The sequence below is a fragment of the Sorex fumeus genome, unplaced genomic scaffold (assembly GCF_029834395.1).
Source record: "Sorex fumeus unplaced genomic scaffold, SorFum_2.1 ptg000111l, whole genome shotgun sequence".
Lineage (NCBI taxonomy): Eukaryota > Metazoa > Chordata > Mammalia > Eulipotyphla > Soricidae > Sorex > Sorex fumeus.
The window spans coordinates 8013185-8032311 of NW_026606168.1; the positions used below are offsets into that span (position 1 = coordinate 8013185).

Consider the following 19127-nt stretch of genomic DNA (forward strand, 5'->3'; position numbering starts at 1 on the left):
AGTAATGCTTTATGACAAGTATTGTTGGGTTGCCATAATATTTTGTGTATATTTAGGACTTTTCCAGAGGAAATCATACATATTTATGAAGGGGAATTGTTAATATATGCCATTGAAGACCATACAATAGAAATGCATAATCATACATTGTACATAAAGAATGTAGCAGAGAAACATCACCAGGGAGAGCCCTTTAATATGGTCATAAGAAAAAAAGGTATTAGACAAGGTGGTTTCAAATGTGTATTCTTAACTAATGGGGTTTTTGAAGTTTTTGCTTAATCAAAGCAGAGTAGAAGCTTTTAGAAAGGAGTTTCACATCATCAAAAACTACAAGCCCTGGGTCAGTCTGCTATCTCTCTCTCTCTCTCTCTCTCTCTCTATATATATATATATATATATATATATATAGATAGATAGATATATGTGTCTGTGTATGTGTTTGTATAATTTCCTTTCTACATTACATTAATTTTTTATTGCAATATCACAACTGATTGGGATATGGTTAGAAAAAGAACTCGCATTCACTGTTGGTGGGACTAATGGCTGATTTAGCCTCTTTGGAAAATGGTTTGGAGAATTCTCAAAAAATTATGAATAGAACTTCCATATGACCCAGAGATTCTGTTTCTGGGCATCCACACCCAAGAATACAGACACTAATCCAAAAGGACATATGCACTCTTGTGTTCACTGTAGCACTATTTACAGTAGCCAGGATCTAGAAGCAGCCCACATGGCAACGACAGATGAGCAGATCAAGAAATTGTGGTATACGTATATAACAGAACAGTACTCAGCTATGAAGAAAGATAAAAATCTTGCAATGTGCTGCAGCTTGGATGAAATTGGAAGGTGTCCTGCTAAGTGAAGTGACTCAGAAAAAGACAAAATACTGAATGACCTCGCTCACACAGATAAAAAAAAAGAAACAGAGAAATGGATTAGACAAGGTCCAATGGAAACAAATCCTGACACTTGGACAATATAGCTGAGAAGTGAAGAGGCTGAGGTGGAAGGGGAAAGGGATCATGGGGTGATGGTGGTGGACACCACCACTGGTGTCACAACATGCTGGTGGAAGCATTGCTGTGTCAGCGCTGCCACTACCAAGCAAGAATTTCAAGACCTTTTTCTTATCTCATTTTCTTCTTCTTTGGTCTTGCTTTCTGGATTTCTGCTACTTGTGCATATATACATATATACATACACACACACACACACACACACACACACACACACACACACACACACACATATATATGGTATTGATGTTCAGAGTAACTATACCCATTACCACCAAAGTGCCCAGGACCATCCACTACTTGTACCCAAACCTCAGGCTCTGTTTTCTGTTTAACTCAGATCAGCACGCCCTATTGGCTTTGTGCCATCAGTTTAGCTGTGAAGAGCTGCCTTAACATCTGTTTCCTTTTGTTTGTTTTTATTTAACAAGTTCTACCCAAGACTATTATTCCTCCTCCTCCTTCTCCTCCTCTTCCTCCTCCTCCTCCTCCTTCCTCCTCCTCCTCCTCCTCCTCCTCTTCTTCTTCTTCTTCTTCTTCTTCTTCTTCTTCTTCTTCTTCTTCTTCTTCTTCTTCTTCTTCTGTGGGATCTCACCTCTTAACAAATTTTATGTGTGCAATAGAGTAATATTGACTTACATACAATGTTGTATAGTAGATATCTAGAACTTCTTTGTTTTATTTAGCTCAACTGTGATGCCAGTAGATGAACAAATCCTCCATTTTCTTCCTCTCATCTCCTGGAAACCACGTCCCAGTCTTTGGTTTTAGGGGTTTTAGTATTTTAGTAGCCTCATATAATAGAATCATCCAGTTCTTATCTTTCTTTATCTGGCTTATTTCACTGGTATAATGTCCTTAAAGTCTATTCATATTATCACACATTGCAGAAGTTACTTCATTTTTAAAAAATTGAATCACTGTGAGATGCACAGTTACATTTATTATTTGGTTTCAGTCATACAGTGTTCCAATACCCATTTTTAAAAAAAAAACTGAACGATATTCTGTTATATGTATATACCACAGTTTCATCTAACTTTCAGTGTACGTTTGGTTACTTTCACAGTCTTTTTGGGAATGGGGATTTAGTAAATATGAGAGTGTTAGTTTCTCTTTAAGATCTTGTTTGGAATTCTTTTGGTTCTATAGAAAGGGGGTTGCTGGATCATATGGTAGTTTCTAGTGTTAATTTTCTAAGGAATCCCCATACTGTTTTCTATAAGGCCATGCCATTTGCTCATCTACCTATTGTTTGTGAGTGTTTCCTTGTCTTTTGTCCTGTTCCCACTTGTCTTTTATGAGAATCTTAATAATTCCTGTTCTGGATTTGTTTTTGGAACACACCCAGCAGTGCCCAGCATTTAATCCTGGCTCTGCACTCAGGGAGAATTCCTGGTGGTACTCCAGGAGATTATATGGGATGCTAGGGATCTAACCCGGTTTTGATGGATGCAAAGCTGAACTCTCTCTTTCTGGTCCTGAGACTCTTACTACTTAAAAAAAAAATTTCCTATTCAATTCTGTTTCCTTAGTATTAAAACTGGCACATAGTGTGTTCTCCTAAGTGTGTGAGAAGTTGAAGTCATGACATTTTTTCCTAGAGTTTTTATGCTTATATTTACAAATATCTAGATAATATAACTAAGACCAAAGAAGTTATGAGAGGATAGACTTGTTCTCAATACAGAACTATCTGGGTACCTAATAGAAGTGACATTTATTAGTAACAGTAAGTAGCTCATTATGGCATGACAATCCACTAGAATTGACCACTCTTCCCTCTCCAGCCAAGAATCCTGTTATGAAAGTTTTATGGCAGCAGCATTCCCACACACGATGCCTACAGGGACCAGGCCGGCATTAAACCCTGTGAGGCGGGCTGAGCATCAGATAACTGGAAATGATGGGAACCGCATGGCAATGAAGAGTGCGTGCCCTGTCTGAATGGGGCTCTAACCAGCAGCTGCTGTGTGAGAAATGGTTTAGTGCCACCAGACCTTTCAGTTTCTCAAGGGAAAGCAGAAATATAGATTTTTTTTATTACATAAAGTTTCCCAACATAAAAGAAACAATTCTGTGGGGAAAGAAAGCCTCACTGTGACTGGATGTAGACGAAGATGGCTAGTATGTGACCTTTGGGAGGAAGTTAATGCCCTAGCCGCAGAGCAGCTGCCTTGGTTCGGGTCAGTAGCTCTCTTCAGGCTGGTAAACACTCTCCCCTTTCTCAGCACAGGCATGTGTCTTCACAGTCGAGGAGCTCTGGGGTGCAAAATCTTTTCTCAAGATACTTCCTATCACTCTTTTGCCCCACCAAAGCCCCAGCTTCTTTGTGCATCTGTAGCATTCATCCCTAGCCCTCGGCTCTTCGCCGAAGTTGCTGCTGTCCAGTCGTCTCATTGTTTTGTGGCTGCTTCCATTGGAAGGCAGGGCTTCTGTAGGGCAGGTCTTTTCTGTCCTTTGCAGCTCCATGCCGGACACATACCAGGGTCTCAAGGAGAGCAGTTGGTAATTGTGGCTAGGTGGTCAGCTCTCTGAGTGCTGTCGCTGTCACTCCTAGCAGAAGCATGCTAGAAAAGGAGGCTGAATGTTGAGTTTGAATTGAAATCAGTGGGGCTTTTTTAAGGATTGAAAATTGACTTACTGCCCCCCCCCCTTTTTTTTCAGGAGGAAACTGGTCCCCATGTGAGGTTTCTTCTGTGATAGACATGCTCTCATCCTTTCTCACATCAGATACAAGTTATTTCTGCCCTGTTTGGAGTCATTAATTAGAGAGTTTCTGATCATAAAGACTTACAGTCTTCATTTGCTTTATTCTTTCTATATTTTAGATTTTTGATGGGGGCACACAGGGCTTTGCTCAGGGCTCACTCCTTGCAGGACTCCACCAGGGGATCAGATGGGGTGGTGGAAAGTGAACCTAGGTCTGCTGTGTGCAAGGCAAACGCCTTACCCACTTACTTTGGGTCCCCACAGTCTTCATTTTAAGATTGAAGTTAGTAAATACCTCCTTGTTACAAGAATAATATAAAAGGTAAAAATAACGTATATTGGTTATATTATCAATTTCTTCTCTTTTATTTACACTTGTCTTATAAATCTCTTTTTCTTTCACATTTGTGAAGCAAAATGCAATATTAATAATTATTAGTCATATGTGATACTGGGTCTCAGGTATACTTTGGATATTTATTACTTGTAAACTCACTTACCAAACCTTATTTCAGTAAATTTTTACCACTTTTTGGTGAAGGTGCTAGTAAACATAAGTTGACACAATAGAATTTTTTTCTATATTCCCTATTGCATTTATCTCATAATTATTTTCTTAGCTGACTTTCCATGAAGTTAGGTTACATGGGCAAGAAACCAAACAACGTTGATTTTAGCTACTGAGGATAGAATAGTGAAGAAATTAGACAAGGCCCTTGCTGGCCCAAAGCTGACACTCTGCAGTAGGAGATAAAACCAATACATGGACATATAAAGAAATTAGGCAGTGATGAGTAATGAAGGATAAAATAGAATGAAGGAATGAGGAGAAAGTGTATGTGAAAGGGTTACCCTAGACTGGAGTTGAGGGAAGGTCTCCTTGAAGATTTTACATCTGAGACAATAATGACAAGGACCGGTGTCCAGCCACCCATGATATGGAAAAGCGTTTCAGGTCAACAAAATAGCTACTGCAGTGGCCCCAAGACAGGGACTCTCAGACATGGACTTGAGGCCTAGCAAGAATGTTAGAAACAATAAGGTAAGCTTAGAGCTAAAAATAGAATAATTTTAAACAGAACTATTTACCCAACTTTGATGTTTAAAAGTCTATGACTGGGAGGGCTGGAGCAATAGCACAACGGGTAGGGCGTTTGCCTTGCACGCGGCCAACCCGGGTTCGATTTCTAGCATCCCATATGGTTCCCCGAGCACCGCAAAGAGTAATTGCTGAGTGCAGAGCCAGGAGTAACCCCTGAGCATCGTCAGGCATGGCCCAAAGAGAAAAAACAAAAAAAAGTCTATGACCATGATCATTTAGATCCCAGAATCTGTGTCATCATTTCAGGATAAGATTCAGGAGTTATCTAAGACTGAAAAAAGCCAGTATTGCAAAGTCATGTGCTGTATCCAGCTTTGAAGCATTTTTTATCCTGTGGATAGGAATAGGAAACTAATAGTATTGTAAGAAATGCAACCTAGCATTACATATTAAAATTTAAAGCAATCACACCTGCAATAAACATAGTAAGAAGCAACTTCCTTTATCTTTTATTAAAAAATTGCTGTCAAGGATTATAAAAGCTTAGAGACAGCTAGAGCATCCAGTATTAAAGTTAACTGGACAGAGAAGACAGTTATTATGGACAGTTTCATATTCTCTTGCTTTTGATTTTTATATCCACACAACAGAGACCCAAGGAGAGCAGTACATGACAAGTGGGAAACCTGGATTGAGAGTTTTTGTAATGGCCAGCCAACACAGACCTGCTTTCCTTCCCAAAGGGTGGTCTCCAAATCTTTGGAGCCATTGGCAAGGTTTTTCTTTCACAATTGAAAACAGGTGCCCTTTCTGCCTTCTCCCTCATCTGAGTTACTACTGTTCTGGGAGCATGAGCATGATAGTATCTCATGTACCTTCAGAAGACCTCTCGAGGGTTCCCGTTAGACATTCCTGATCACAAGTGTTCTGTGAAATACTCTGCAATAGAGATTATACCAGAAGGGGCCTGGACTGGTGACCTGTAATGTCTTCTGACCATTTCTTGTCCCATATCAAAAATTCAGTCTTTGGATTTCATATAAGATAGGTCTCTGGACAGTTTCTACTTTAGAATAGTCAATACCAAAATAACGTGAAATCCTAGGAGAGAACCCAAGCATATTCTTCCTAAGGGATATTTTCTTACAGTCTAGGGCTCTGAAACTGAGAATTCAGAGTGTCAACAATCACTGTAATTTTTTAAAAAATGTTATTTTATTGAATCACCATGAGATACAGTTGCACAATCACTCTAAATTGTTACTAAAAGAGAGTAAATATATGATTGAATATAATGTATGAATTTTGAGACCTGGTTAAATTGACACCAGATATCTAAATAATTGAGAAAATTTAAATACGGACTGACTGTGTGATATAATAAACCACTGGCATTTTCTTAGATGATCATGATACAGATTTTATGCAAGGATATACCTTTAAATTACAGATGCAAAATTGAATAGGTAGGGACATAAGCCACATTTGTAATATATTTTCAAGCACTTCAGCAAAATATCAGTTGATGCAAAAAAGTACAAAATGCTGAAACTGTTCAGTCTAGTTAGGTTTATAGAGTATTTTTCTCCATTGTCCATTAAATTTCACATGAACTTTTTTGGAATTCAAAGTTTGGGGGAAAAAGCCTTTGCACACTGGAGCAGAGTCCAGTGATTTATCAGCTGAGTAACACTGCTTTATGATCAGGGTGGATGTTGCTTTACTCTGCCTGGAAACTAGACGATTTCTTCATCCATGGGATTTTACAGTAAAAATGAACTAATAACTCCCCATTACTTTCCACCCCCATGCCCAGATTTTGTAACTTGACCTATGTTTATGAGAGGTAAAATAGCTCAGAAGTAAAACTGAAACATATGGAGTCCTAAAGCAAGCATTTAAAATACTTTATTATACCAATCTCAACAGAAAAAGAACAATTTTAGGGACTGGGTATGTGGTAGAGCATCTGGAGGCCCCACCACATATAGAGCATGTCGGAGGCCCTGGGTGAAATCTCTGGCACTACATGCAAAAACCACTACCATCACCACAATTCACCACCACAATTCACTAAATAGAAATACTGTTAAATAAACAATAATAAAAAAAACCAAAGCAACACAAACAATCTTATAGTTACAAAAGTTATCTCCCTTCCTTTTCTTTTTTCCTTTTTTTGGGGGGTGGGGACTATACCTACAGGTGCTAAATAAGGGTTTACTTCTAGCTCTACACTCCAATCAGTCCTGGTGGGTCTCAGGAGACCATATACGGTTCTGGGGATTGAATTCAGGTTGGACACATGCAAGCTAAATGCCCTACCCACTGTACTATATCGCCAGCCCCTCTTACTTCTTTCTAAATGTAATATTTTACAACCTGTTTATATTTACATGCATAAAGCTATTGGTACTGTTTCAGGACTGTCGTGCTTGTCAGTGGCTCATCTTTTACCTTTTCTATGCAGGACCTTTGAGGAGTTTTTCATAGCTAAGTCCACTTTTGCTGTTTCTTTAGACAGTTTTGCTGACATTATGTGCCAGTAATGGATGTTTGTATGCCATTTTCTCCTTTGGGTTATTTTGATACCTGGGCCCAAAACAAAACATTTTCTTTATTCCCACCTACTTTCATCTTTGTATTTCTCATTTTCTTTTTTTTCCATTCATGCTTGATATTAGTAGTTGCTAATTCAATAGCAAAAATCATCTTAGATTTTAGTAATCTGAGTACTGTTACTGTTTTTTAAACAATTCCTAGATGAAACTATCTTTTTTTAAACTTTTTTTGGGGGGAGGGGGAGGAGGCACATCAGCAGTGCTCAGGGGTTATTCCTAGTTCTGCACTCAGGAACCACTCCTGGTGAGCCCGGAGGACCATATGGGATGCTTGAAGTCAGCCATATGCAAGTCAGGTGCTCTATCTGCTGTATACAGTCCAGCCCCCTATTGTATCATCTCCCTAATTCCTAGATAAAAGTATCTTAATTTTGAACCATGATTAAAAGTAATCTCGTAGGAGGAACTCAAGAAATAGTACAGAAGTTTAGGTTCTTGCCTTGCATATGCCCAACACCGGTTCAATCCCCAGCATGACATATGGTTCCCCAAGCATTGCCAGGAGTGACCCCCACACACATTTGGGTGTGGCTCAAGTCCTACCTTTACCATCCCTCCCCCCCAAAAAAGAAAGAAAAATAATTTCTTGATTGTATTAGCTGACCTCTGCCAGTGAGAGGCTGCCATGGTAGAACGAATGGATCTAGAAGACCTGGTTTCTCTCTTTGATGGTTGGCAAACTTTGCAGAGATATGAGAAATAAGCCCTATGGCAAGTGCATGAAAAGTTCAAGAGTGTCAGACTGAAAGTGTGGAACAAATTTAAGGCCAAAAGACTGAAGTTGAGGTAATTTCATGAAGATGTAAGTTAAATGGAACCTTCTGAAAGAGGCAACGTTTAGACACAGAGAAAAGGCAAGCAGCTATTGCCTTTTCTTTGTCAACTAGTGAATATACCTTGAAATCTGGTGTGCTTGGGGAACTGCAGAGGCCAGTTTTGATAAATTCCTATTGCCACTGAGCATGGTGAGTGAAAAATGTTTTTTTGTTTGTTTATTTTTTGGGCCACACCCAGGGGGTACTCAGGGGTCACTCCTGGTGTATTTGGGGGGCCATGAGGTACAAGAGATTGAGCCATACCTCCTGTGTACAAAGCATTTACTTCCACTCTATTGAGTTGTCTCTCTGACCTATAAGCTATAAAGGTTTTGGGTAGTAATCTGAGTAAAACTGTGTGGCAGGGACTCAATCTGGCAGTTCAGCTCAACCTCAAAGTGGCTTGGTGAGAGGAGAAATTGAGACAGGACAATCAATTGGGTGGCTGCTGCAAAATAGTCCAAATGGGAATGGGAATAAGTGCAAATTTGAGCTATGACAGTGGGAATAGAAGGGAGGGAGGGTTACCCTACAGATTGCAAAAGAGGAACTGATTAGATTTGATGACTGGAGTTAAGTCTTTGAACGCCAGTAGGAAAATTAACACAAATTTGCATTTTATTAATGCTAGCAGTTAAAAGTAAACTTAAATTCCTAACATGACTCAGTTGAGAAACTTTGAAAGAAAGCTTTTCTTTATTATAGGAAAGCCAGCTCAACCTTTAACATCAGTGAACATTTGCAGAAATTAAAAAAAAGTGGCTATTTGCTACCTCTAGTTTTGGCTGTCCACAAGAAGTAGGAGGATGTGGACAAGCAAAATATGTAGAGCATATAAAAATCTAAAGCTATGTATGATATATTAAAACATAGGGCAGAGTATGCAAAGCATATAAAAGAATGTCTTGGTTCCTAAGTTGAATGTAAACATTTCTGAAAAAGTAGTTTCTGGAGGCAGTCCCTGCAGGAAAGTGAAAGGCTGTTTTAAGCAGTAAATGGACAGTCCCAGCTCCAAGCAGACTCTGCAAGAAGAGATTAAGTGTCCTGTGGTAAATGGACAGTCCCAGCTCCAGACTCTGCAAGAAGAGAGCCAGGGATCACTTGTTGTCCCCGTTGCTCATTGATTTGCTCGAGCAGGTGCCAGTAACGTCTCCATTCTCCCTGTTGCATGCTAGTATCCCAATGGTGTCTGCTCACTTCAGGAACACGAAGAGCAGTTATTTTTACTATTGTTACTGTGTTTGGCTTATCGAATACACCACAGGTAGCTTGCCAGGCTGTGCCGCGAGGGCGGGATACTCTTAGTAGTTTGCGGGGCTCTCCGAGAGGGATGGAGGCTTTTGGGGTGGCCTCTAATCACCTTTACAGATGTTCCCAGTCTACCAAATGCAAGATTTTGGGCGACTGGCATGTTGTAACCATCTGTACACTGACAAACACCCACCTGCCTGCATCTCTGGGCACACCTGGGACATCTGCGGCCTCAAGTTGATCTCCTTGAGGTTGATGAAGTGCGCCCAGGAGGTTGTTGAGCCGCTGGCAGAACAGGACCCCATCGCGAAAGGTCTGTGCCAGGTCGAATATCTGCGCGAACCCGGTGGTTGGTGGGCAGCACCTTGCAGTGGCTGAGCCACCACGCGCACTTCTTCCCCGGCTCCATGCCCCACAGCGCTGTGATTCAGCCAGTCCGGGGCAAGTGGCGACTGGCCGCCCCCTCTGTTTCTCCGTGCCCCTGCCGATGCCATTCTGTCAGAATCTTGCAAAACAGCTGGCAATGACCAGCAGGAATCATGCGTAGGGTTTCAGCAGGGATCACGTGTGGAGTTCCACGCCTGGCGTGCTGAGCCACATGCTGTCTAAGGCGAGATGGTGTGCTGGGTTCGGGAGAGCGCAAGGGTTTCTGGTGGCCTCGGTAACACCTTGGCCGAGGAAGTTCTCCGTTCTCGGATCAACAGGGCAAGGGAATGCACTGGTATAATTTATACAAGTCAGTTTCCTGGCATAGCGAATGGCATGTAGGAAGGCAGAGAATAGAAATGAGGTGTGAATGGTGTTTGCATCTTCTTTATAAAATATAGTATGGATGGGTGGCAGTAAGTCTCCGTGTCTGGAGGTTGAACTTCATAGAATTAAAATGTTAGAGCCCAAAGGATCTTTTTGCCCTGGAGCAAGGTGGAGAGGAGGCTTGGACTGCATCTGGCAGTGCTCAGGGGACTCTATAGGGCTAGGATTCAAACCAGGACCACATCATCTGCAGTATTATCTCTCCACCGTAGATGAGTTTTAAGAGCAGTAATTTTATTTTAGCAGGGTACCAGGATTTTTAAAAAAGATTAAGCATCAAAAGATTTTAACAGTAAAAGGGTAGCACATCAAATAGGAAAATACTGCAAATTACTTATCAAACAAGGGATTAATGTTTAGAATTAAAAGAGAACAGACAAAAAAAAGAGAATAGACAAGTATAAAATGGAAATTTTGACATATGCCAAAGATTTCAATGAATATTTTATTTTATTTGGAGTCTGATAATGCCCAGTGGTACTCTGGAACTACTCCTGTACTCTCAGGGGATCATATGTGATACCAGGGATTGAAATCACTGTATCACTGTATGGCAGGCACTTTTCTTCTCTCTCTCTCTCTCTCTCTCTCTCTCTCTCTCTCTCTCTCTCTCTCCTTTTGGACATTGTGGTTTGTAATACAGATGCTGAATGGTTGTCGTCTATATCCCCTTACCCACTTTCAACACTCAGTTCCTGTTGTTCATTGATTTGCTCGAGCAGGTGCCAGTAACGTCTCCATTCGTCCCAGCCCTGGGATTTTAGCAGCCTCTCCTTACTCGTTCTTCCCAATGGTGCCATATTGGAGGCTCTTTCAGGGCTAGGGGAATGAGACCCGTTATTGTTACTGTTTTTGGCATATTGAATATGCCACGGGGAGCTTGCCAGGCTCTGCCGTGCAGGCGGGATACTCTCGGTAGCTTGCCGGGCTCTTTGAGAAGAATGGAGAATGAAATAGGGATTGAAATAGGGTCATTCAGATGTGCCTTATTCGCTGTATTACCTCTCTAGCTCCTCAAAGTCTAATTTTATTTTATTTGCTATATTTTTTTATTTTTTGAGCTATTTAATCTATTTGTATTTGATGTTTGTTCATGGCATTAGAAAGAGTTGTGAGTCCATAAGGTATATAAGGAAAACATAAGCAACATTCTGCATGACATTGAGGCATTTATTTCATTTATTTATTTATTTATATTGAATCATTGTGAGATAGATCCTTAAAAAGCTGTTTATGATTAGGTTTCAGTCATACAGTATTCCAACACCCGTCCCTGCACCCATGTAATTTCCCATCACCAATGTCCCCAGTTTCCCTCCCATCGACCCCCACCCCCCACCCCTTGCCTGCCCCTATGGCAGGCACTTTTCTTCTCTCTCTCTCTCTCTCTCTCTCTCTCTCTCTCTCTCTCTCTCTCTTTTGGACATTGTGGTTTGTAATACAGATGCTGAATTGTTGTCGTCTATATCCCCTTACCCACTTTCAACACTCAGTTCTTGTCCAACGTGATCATTTTTAACTATTGTCATACTGGTCCCTTCTCTATCTTACCTATCCTCCACCCCACACACACCTGTGGTAGATTCCAACCATTTCAGCCTGGGCGGCGGGGGTGGGTGGGTGGGGGTAGTGTGATGTGATTAATAGAGAAGAGAAGGAGGCTCAGCTAAAGGATATGCCTTAAGATCACATGTCCAGAAAAATGCAGAAACAGAACAGATAAGGACATCTGACCTCAGAGCAGCATTCTTACCGAACATGTCCCCCCAGAAAGGACTAGTGGACATATTTATACTGACAATTCTGTCTGTTCATACCCACCAGAGCTTGTGGGTATGAAGAGAGAGGCATGTATATATTCTGAAGAATTATTTATTTTAGCAGAAAATAAGAAAAAAATTATAAAGAGGGTGAAAGTTAGGGACACAAGGGGAACAGGCAAAGCAATGAGGAAGATGGCCCCATGGAAGGGGTTACTGATGTGGAATGTCAGGAGGGCGTGCCGAGGATGTGCCTGATAACCTGAGAACATCTTAACCCTTGTTTTATTGCCCTGCTTGCTTTAAACTCAATCAATAGTGTTCACCCACTCCCCTTTATTGGAAGTGCATAAAAGAGGAGGGGGGATGGGGGAGGGAAAGGAAAGGAAACTGGGGACATTGGTGGTGGGTGAAGGAACAGGTGATGGAATGTTGCGTGAGTGAAACCAAATCGTGAACATTGTAACTGTGTATCTTATGTGATTCAGTAATTTAAAAAATCAGAGAAGAAGGTTATCTACTATAGAAGATAGGACCAGAGTGATAATACAGCAGAAGAGCATTTGCCTTGCATGCAGCTGACCTGGGTTCAAGACTCTGCATCCCTTATGGTACCCCAAGCACTGCCAGGAGTATAATTTCTGATGGCAGAGCCAGGAGTATCCCCTGAGCATTAATAGTATGACCTTACCCCACAAAAAAGGGGGGGATGTAGAAAATAAAAAGAGGCTTAATAAGGGCTGTAGCTATAGTACAACAGGCAGGGCATTTGCCTTGCATTCGGCCGACCCCGGTTTGATCCCCAGCATCTCATATGGTCCCCCAAGCACCGCCAGGAATAATTCCTGAGGGCAGAGCCAGGACTAACCCCTGAGCACTGCTGGGTGTGACCCAAAAAGTAAAAAAAAAAAAGGAAGCTTGATAGAGTGAAGTGACAGGAAAATTTCCTAATTTGGAGTAGTTTGGCATATCGAATATACCACAGATAGCTTGCCAGGCTCTGTATTTGATATGCCAAAAACAGTAAATACAATGGGTCTCATTCCCCTGACCCTGAAAGAGCCCCCAATACTGCAGCATTAAGAACGATGAGGAAGGAGAGGCTGATGGCTCTGGGGTTAGCATGAATTGGGGTTGAAAGGTCTTTTTTTTAAAAAACAATTTTAAAGAGTTATTATTTAAAAATTGAAATCATAGTAAATAATGATCAGCAGAGAGAGGATAGAAATATATGTTCCTAACTAAAAGAGAATCAGACAACTTAAAAAAAGTGGGGAGCTGGAGCCACGTTTGATCCCTGGCACTGCATATGTGTGCCCTGAGCCCTGCCAAGAGTGATCACTGAGCACAGAGCCACTAGTAAGCCCTGAGAAGTAATGAATTAGCGCCCAAACCAAATAAATAAACTCTAAGGCATTGATAACAGGAACTAAAAGAGAAGGCCTCAATATCTACATTTATTTATTTACTTATTTATGCTTTTTGGTCACACCTAGTGATGCTCAGGGGTTACTCCTGGCTCTGCACTCAGAAGTTACTCCTGGCAGTGCTAGGGGGACTGTATAGGATGCTGGGAATCGAACCCAGGTTGGCCGCATTCAAGGCAAATGCCTTACCTGCTGTACTGTAGCTCCAGTCCCAATATCTACATTTAGCATATATTAAAATATGTATTTAATATATATATTATATGTGTATACATTATACACCTAGTATCTACCCAGAAGTGCTTGGGGTGCTCTATGACACCAAGGAGAGAACCCAGAGTCATGCACACGTAGAACATGCTCTTCTCCTTGAACCTCCCTCACTCTCCATATGTGTATTTTTCTTGGCAGTGGCTTGTCCAGCAGCTATTTCTAACCTTGACTTCCCCCTTCTTCCTTCCTAAGTGCTACTCTTCAAACTCTACCAGCGGGCACAGCATGTGTACAGCGAGGCTGCACGGGTGCTCCAGTTTAAGAAGATCTGTGAAGAAGCCCCCAACAACACACTCCAGCTGCTGGGAGAGTTAATGAACCAGAGCCACACAAGCTGCCGGGACATGTTTGAGTGCAGCTGCCCTGAGCTGGACCAGCTAGTGGACATCTGCCGGTGAGGATGAAGGAGCAGTGTGGTCGAGGGGTCAGGGGATGCCACTATCAACGGAAATGTTAAACAAATGACATATCTGCAGCGTTTTCATAATTGAGGTGACAGAAGGTCCTTTCCATTTATTTTTTTTTCTTTTTGGACCATAGCTGGTGATGCACAGGGGTTACTCCTGGCTCTGCACTCAGGAATTAACCTCTGGCGGTGCTCAGGGGACCATGTGGGATGCTGGGAATCGAACCTGGGTCGGCTGCTTGCAAGACAAACACCCTACCTGCTGTGCTATTGCTCCAGCCCCTCCTTCCCACTTCTTATGTGAGAGGCCATCTATGATGGAGAGAACGCTGAACTTGTTTCCTACTGAACAGCTGAAGGACAGAGAGGTTGGAGTCAGGCACAATGGTTTCATGAGGTTTGGAGCTGGTTCACAACTCCATCAGAAAACATTTCCATTTTTGGATGAGTAGGCATTTCTGAGAGGTGTTTTTTCATAGGCCCAGTTGTTACTCTCATGATATTTTTAATCACTGGTGTCACTCAACAGCAGGTTTGCCAGCATTCCTGTCTGGTGTCCTAAGTTTAGCTCCTTTTTTTCAAGAAGAGGTAGAAAACGGAAAGAGGCCTCAAGCTTGATAGGAGGTACGATGCAGAAGGCTGTTGAATGAGATGTCCAGAGAGCTGGCATTGCTGGCCTTTGAGGTTTAAGTTAGGCATCTTGGGAAAAATAAGGACTAAGAAAGGCAAGTTAATAGTGGGTCTGTTGAGATAGAAATGTATAGGGGAAAGCCCTTACAATGCTTGGAGCATCATGCAATTGCTTGTGAATGAACGGTGAATAGAATGGAAGGGCCTTTCTCGACGAGGGCTCTCATAGATCTTAGGAGAACTGAAAGGAAAATTAGGCCACGTTGGCCCAATGCTCTTTCCACTCTGCAAAGATAATACAGAACTGCATCAATTAGTAATGAAAATATAATTAACAACTTGGCGCCTGTGGCTTGCTTTACTCATTGCCACACTCCCAGCCTGAAAAGTTTAAATCAAGTAGTTCCACTGATCATAAGTGGCATGTGTAATCCAACTTGTCCAGACTTGGTCATAGTATTGATGAGAATTACTATGCTGACGTCAGGGCTTGCTCACTAATTGCCAAAAAGCCTTCCACAGTTAGTTTCATTATAAATGCTCTTTTCTGAAAATATCAAGGGCCCAGTAAATAGAGGGGACAAATATTGTTCAGTCTGGAAGTAAAAGGAAGTAGAATGATTTGTGCAGAAATCAGGAAGAAGCATCTTTGCCTGGAAGGCAGCAGGGGGAATTTGAATCCTTCCTGAAAAGTGGAGGCACCTTTGACAGCTTCTCAGGATTCTCTTACAAGCTCTCTTTTCTCTAAGGATCAATCAGTACTCTTGCTCTTCCGGAGCTTATATTTCTCATCAAGGAAGGAGGGAAATGATAGTATAGAAGAAACAGTGGCAGTGGTTAATGCCTGTGGGGGCAGGCTAAGAAGGGGGAAGAGAGTACCAGGGTTGGGTGGTAGTTGGTATTTGGCCTGGTCAAAGCAGGTCTCTCTGAGGAGATGCTATTTGAGCAGAGACTTGAAGGAAGTGAAGAGATGAGAGCAGCAAGTGCACGGGCCCTGAGGTGGATATGTGGCTGGCGCAACACGAGTGAGTAGCTGCAGGACCCATGTGGTTGGAGGGCCGGAAAAGGAGAGCATAGTCAGAGATGCGGGGAATGGAGTGGGAGTCATACCACTTGGGCCTCTGGCGCGGTGGGGGGAGAAAGGAGTCAGGCTTTGAGTAGAGGAAGGCACTGTGGAAGTGCTAAACAGTGTGATGCCAGGTACAGTATGCCTGGATGTAGGCTCCAGGCCGTTGGGGGGCGAGGGCGGGGAAGAGAAGGATCACGGTGAGATGATGTTTGGTTTCTGACTTGAGAAAATTTCCTCCTCGCTTTCCCCCAGCCTCCCCGCCTCTTGTAAAAGTCACAGTGTTGGAAGCCAGACCTCACATTTCGAAGTAAAAATTCTTTTATAAGACCACAATCTGGGAAAGCAGGAAGAGGCCTGCGGGCTCCGGAAGGCATGAAGAAGTTCAGTGATTTGAAGCAGTTAGCATCCTGCAGGAGAGCCTGGCTCACAGGCAGCGTTTTGCGATTCTGATTCTGCCTTTCTCACCTTAGTTATTCTAAGACGTGATTACTGGCCTTCATTTGAAAATGTAAAGGTGGAGGCTTCGGTTTTCACTATCTGCAGCGTTTGAACTGTGAGCAAAGTCACTTTGAGCAGGGGAGCAGTTCCTTGAGTTGGATGAAAAGTAGGCTGCAAGTTAAGAGGGTTGAATTCTAACTCTTTCTGTTTTCCTTCCGAGCTCTGTGATTTTGGACTCTTGCCTGGTTTTAATGCTCTCTACTTTCTCTCTCTCTCTCTCTCTCTCTCTCTCTCTCTCTCTCTCTCTCTCTCTCTCTCTCTCTCTCTCTCTCTCCCCTTCTGGTATTCCCCAAGACTATGTATTTTTTTAAAAAAGGGTTTGAGTGAAAATTTACATAGTGATTGTGTCTAAAACATGGTTTAGGCTGCAAATATCAAGGAAAGGACTTGGTTTGGAAAACTCGTTTCTTCATGGCAGCTTAAACATTTCTGCTCAGCCTGTTTTCATCTATTGTGATGTGGTTCTGAGGAAAATTCATTTGGGTCTAGTTTCTGGAGCTTTATTCTTTTTCATCCTGTTTTTGTTTGGCAAATCAACTAAGTATTTAAATTAGTTTCTACTTATTTATAGACATATAGGGGTTGAGTTTCCGTTATTGGAAGACTATCTTTTGGCATGTGGAAAATATTGGCTGGAATTATTTTCTACTCCTTAAGCTTCTCAGTTTTTCTTTGCTGCCACTGTACCCACCAGATAATACTCTCCTAATTATCTAGGTTGATTGTGGTTTTTGAAAGATTGTCAGTGACAGAGCACCTCAGATGAGGATACCCAGGGGAATAAAATAGACAGTGTAACATGGACACTATTCCTCCCTTCAAGTCTAGAAATACTTTTTCAAAGACTGTCTGTGTTGCCTGTGAAACTGAAATCTAAACTCCATTTCCAAAGTTCTGGCGGTCTCTTTAGTGGGGTTGTAGAGAGATGCATGAGGAGAATAGAAGAATGCAAGACACGGTAACATGTGATGGTGAAAAAGAATGAAAGGCTAAAGGGGGCCAGAGAGACAGCTCAGTTGTTTATGTTTTGCATATGGGAGGCCTGGGTTCAATTCCAAGGTCTGCATAGTACCCAGCAGCACTGGGGGGAATAGTCTCTGAGCACCACCAGGGTGCCCCTGAAACAAAACACAAGGTGAGGAGTAGGAAGAGAAAACGTTACAATAAAAAAAATTTCAAGTTCAAGTGGAAAATGAATGCACTCACTGTAGTTCTTCCTGACACTGAGACTCTCTCACCTGGCAGAAAAAGTACTGCAGGTACTGGGAAGGGCCTTGGCAAAGTGATATAAGGGCCACTGCTGCCATAAATTTCGCATCGGATAGAGTATTTTTTAGTCTAAGAATTATCAGTACTACCGTGATTCCCTGGTCCCATGAGAGAGATTAGTACCATAAGGAGGGTCTGATGAAGACTGGGTGGGCGAGTAGATGGTCACCTCCCAGAGACCAGAGGTGAGAAGGTGGAAACTGAAGCATGCTCAGAGGGAAAGACCTTGAAGACAATCTGTAGGTTTACTTGTGGCACTTGAAAATTTCCTTAGTTTTTCTGAAGGCCTGCCTGCATGAGAAAGCAGCCTAATTGAAGGACTCTGATGCCTCTGATACTCAGGTCATTTTATATACAAGCTAAATCCTATTGTGATTGTGCTTGGCTGTTCAGAGGATACTGTAAGGTAACTATAGGGCATCTCATAGGAAGCTGCTTCATGACCCAAGTACACAGAGGGGATTAGGGGTTGAGAGAATAGAAGAGACCACAGCAAACAAAATGCTTGCTTTTTTTTTTAATTATAAAAAAATTTTTTTAATTGTAGTCTTAAGAGAAAATCAGTTTAGAATCCAAAGACAAGACAAGGGAGGGAGAAGAAAACTACCCTTATGCAGTTTGGCTGTTTGTTATTTATTTTTAAATTAATTAATGCTAGAAAACTTCAATTATATGAAACAAAGTATAATAAAGAAGGAAAAAGATGAAGCTTTCTCAATTATGTTTTTAATCAGTAAAATGTAAACTTTAAGAAATGTCTACAATTTAAAGTAGAATTTATTGAGAACACAAAACAATTTTGAAACTGACTAATTGTATGTGAGAAAACTCATTTGCTATCGGTTTCCCTGGTTATACTTAAGAAAAAGTAGCTAATGCCTTTTATTTCTACTTTGACACTTACTGAAATTAGAGAAGATTCATTGCTCTGTGGGCAAAGGAGAGGAAAGCGAGGCTCAATGTGAGGAAGGCTGAGTTCTAGCTCTGCCCGAGAAAAATTATTTATTGCCCAAGCTATGAAGGAAGAAGATGAATAACACAATTTAATCAAGCAACAAAGGTTCCAGCAGTTAGTTGGCTATCTTCCTCAGAAGTCTTTCCAGCACTTTATTCAACAGCCACATTGCTCTGCTTCCTACATCCATTCTCCTAACAGGTCAGAACTGAGGAGACTGAGATGCAAATCCACAGTTGAATGCTTTCCTTCCAATGCTAAGTACTAATCTGCACAGTTTTCCAAGAAAAATGGAGAGAGCCACTTCCGCCACCCTTAGATGCTCACTTCTCTTTGGGCCGTCTGCTCATTGCCTCGATTCATTAAATAGAATAATTATATTCTATTAAATAATTCGTTAAATAATTATATAAATATACGTGCATTTAAAATTATAATTTTACACAAGCAATAACTTACACACAAAAGGTAGCACTGAAGAACTGTCCTCCCGGTGTTCATCGATTTGTTCGAGCGGGCACCAGTTAACATCTCCATTGTGAAACTTGTTGTACTGTT

At 41.6% G+C, this 19127-nt stretch overlaps 1 protein-coding gene across 1 annotated transcript in view; it reads left to right on the forward strand.

Moving 5' to 3' along the window:
* Positions 1 to 19127, forward strand: part of GALK2 (galactokinase 2) — a 145269-nt gene that overhangs the window by 116158 nt on the left and 9984 nt on the right. The window contains exon 9 of the mRNA XM_056135382.1: positions 13935 to 14136. Within this exon, the coding sequence (XP_055991357.1) occupies positions 13935 to 14136 (202 nt within the window). The remainder of the gene's footprint in view (positions 1 to 13934; positions 14137 to 19127) is intronic.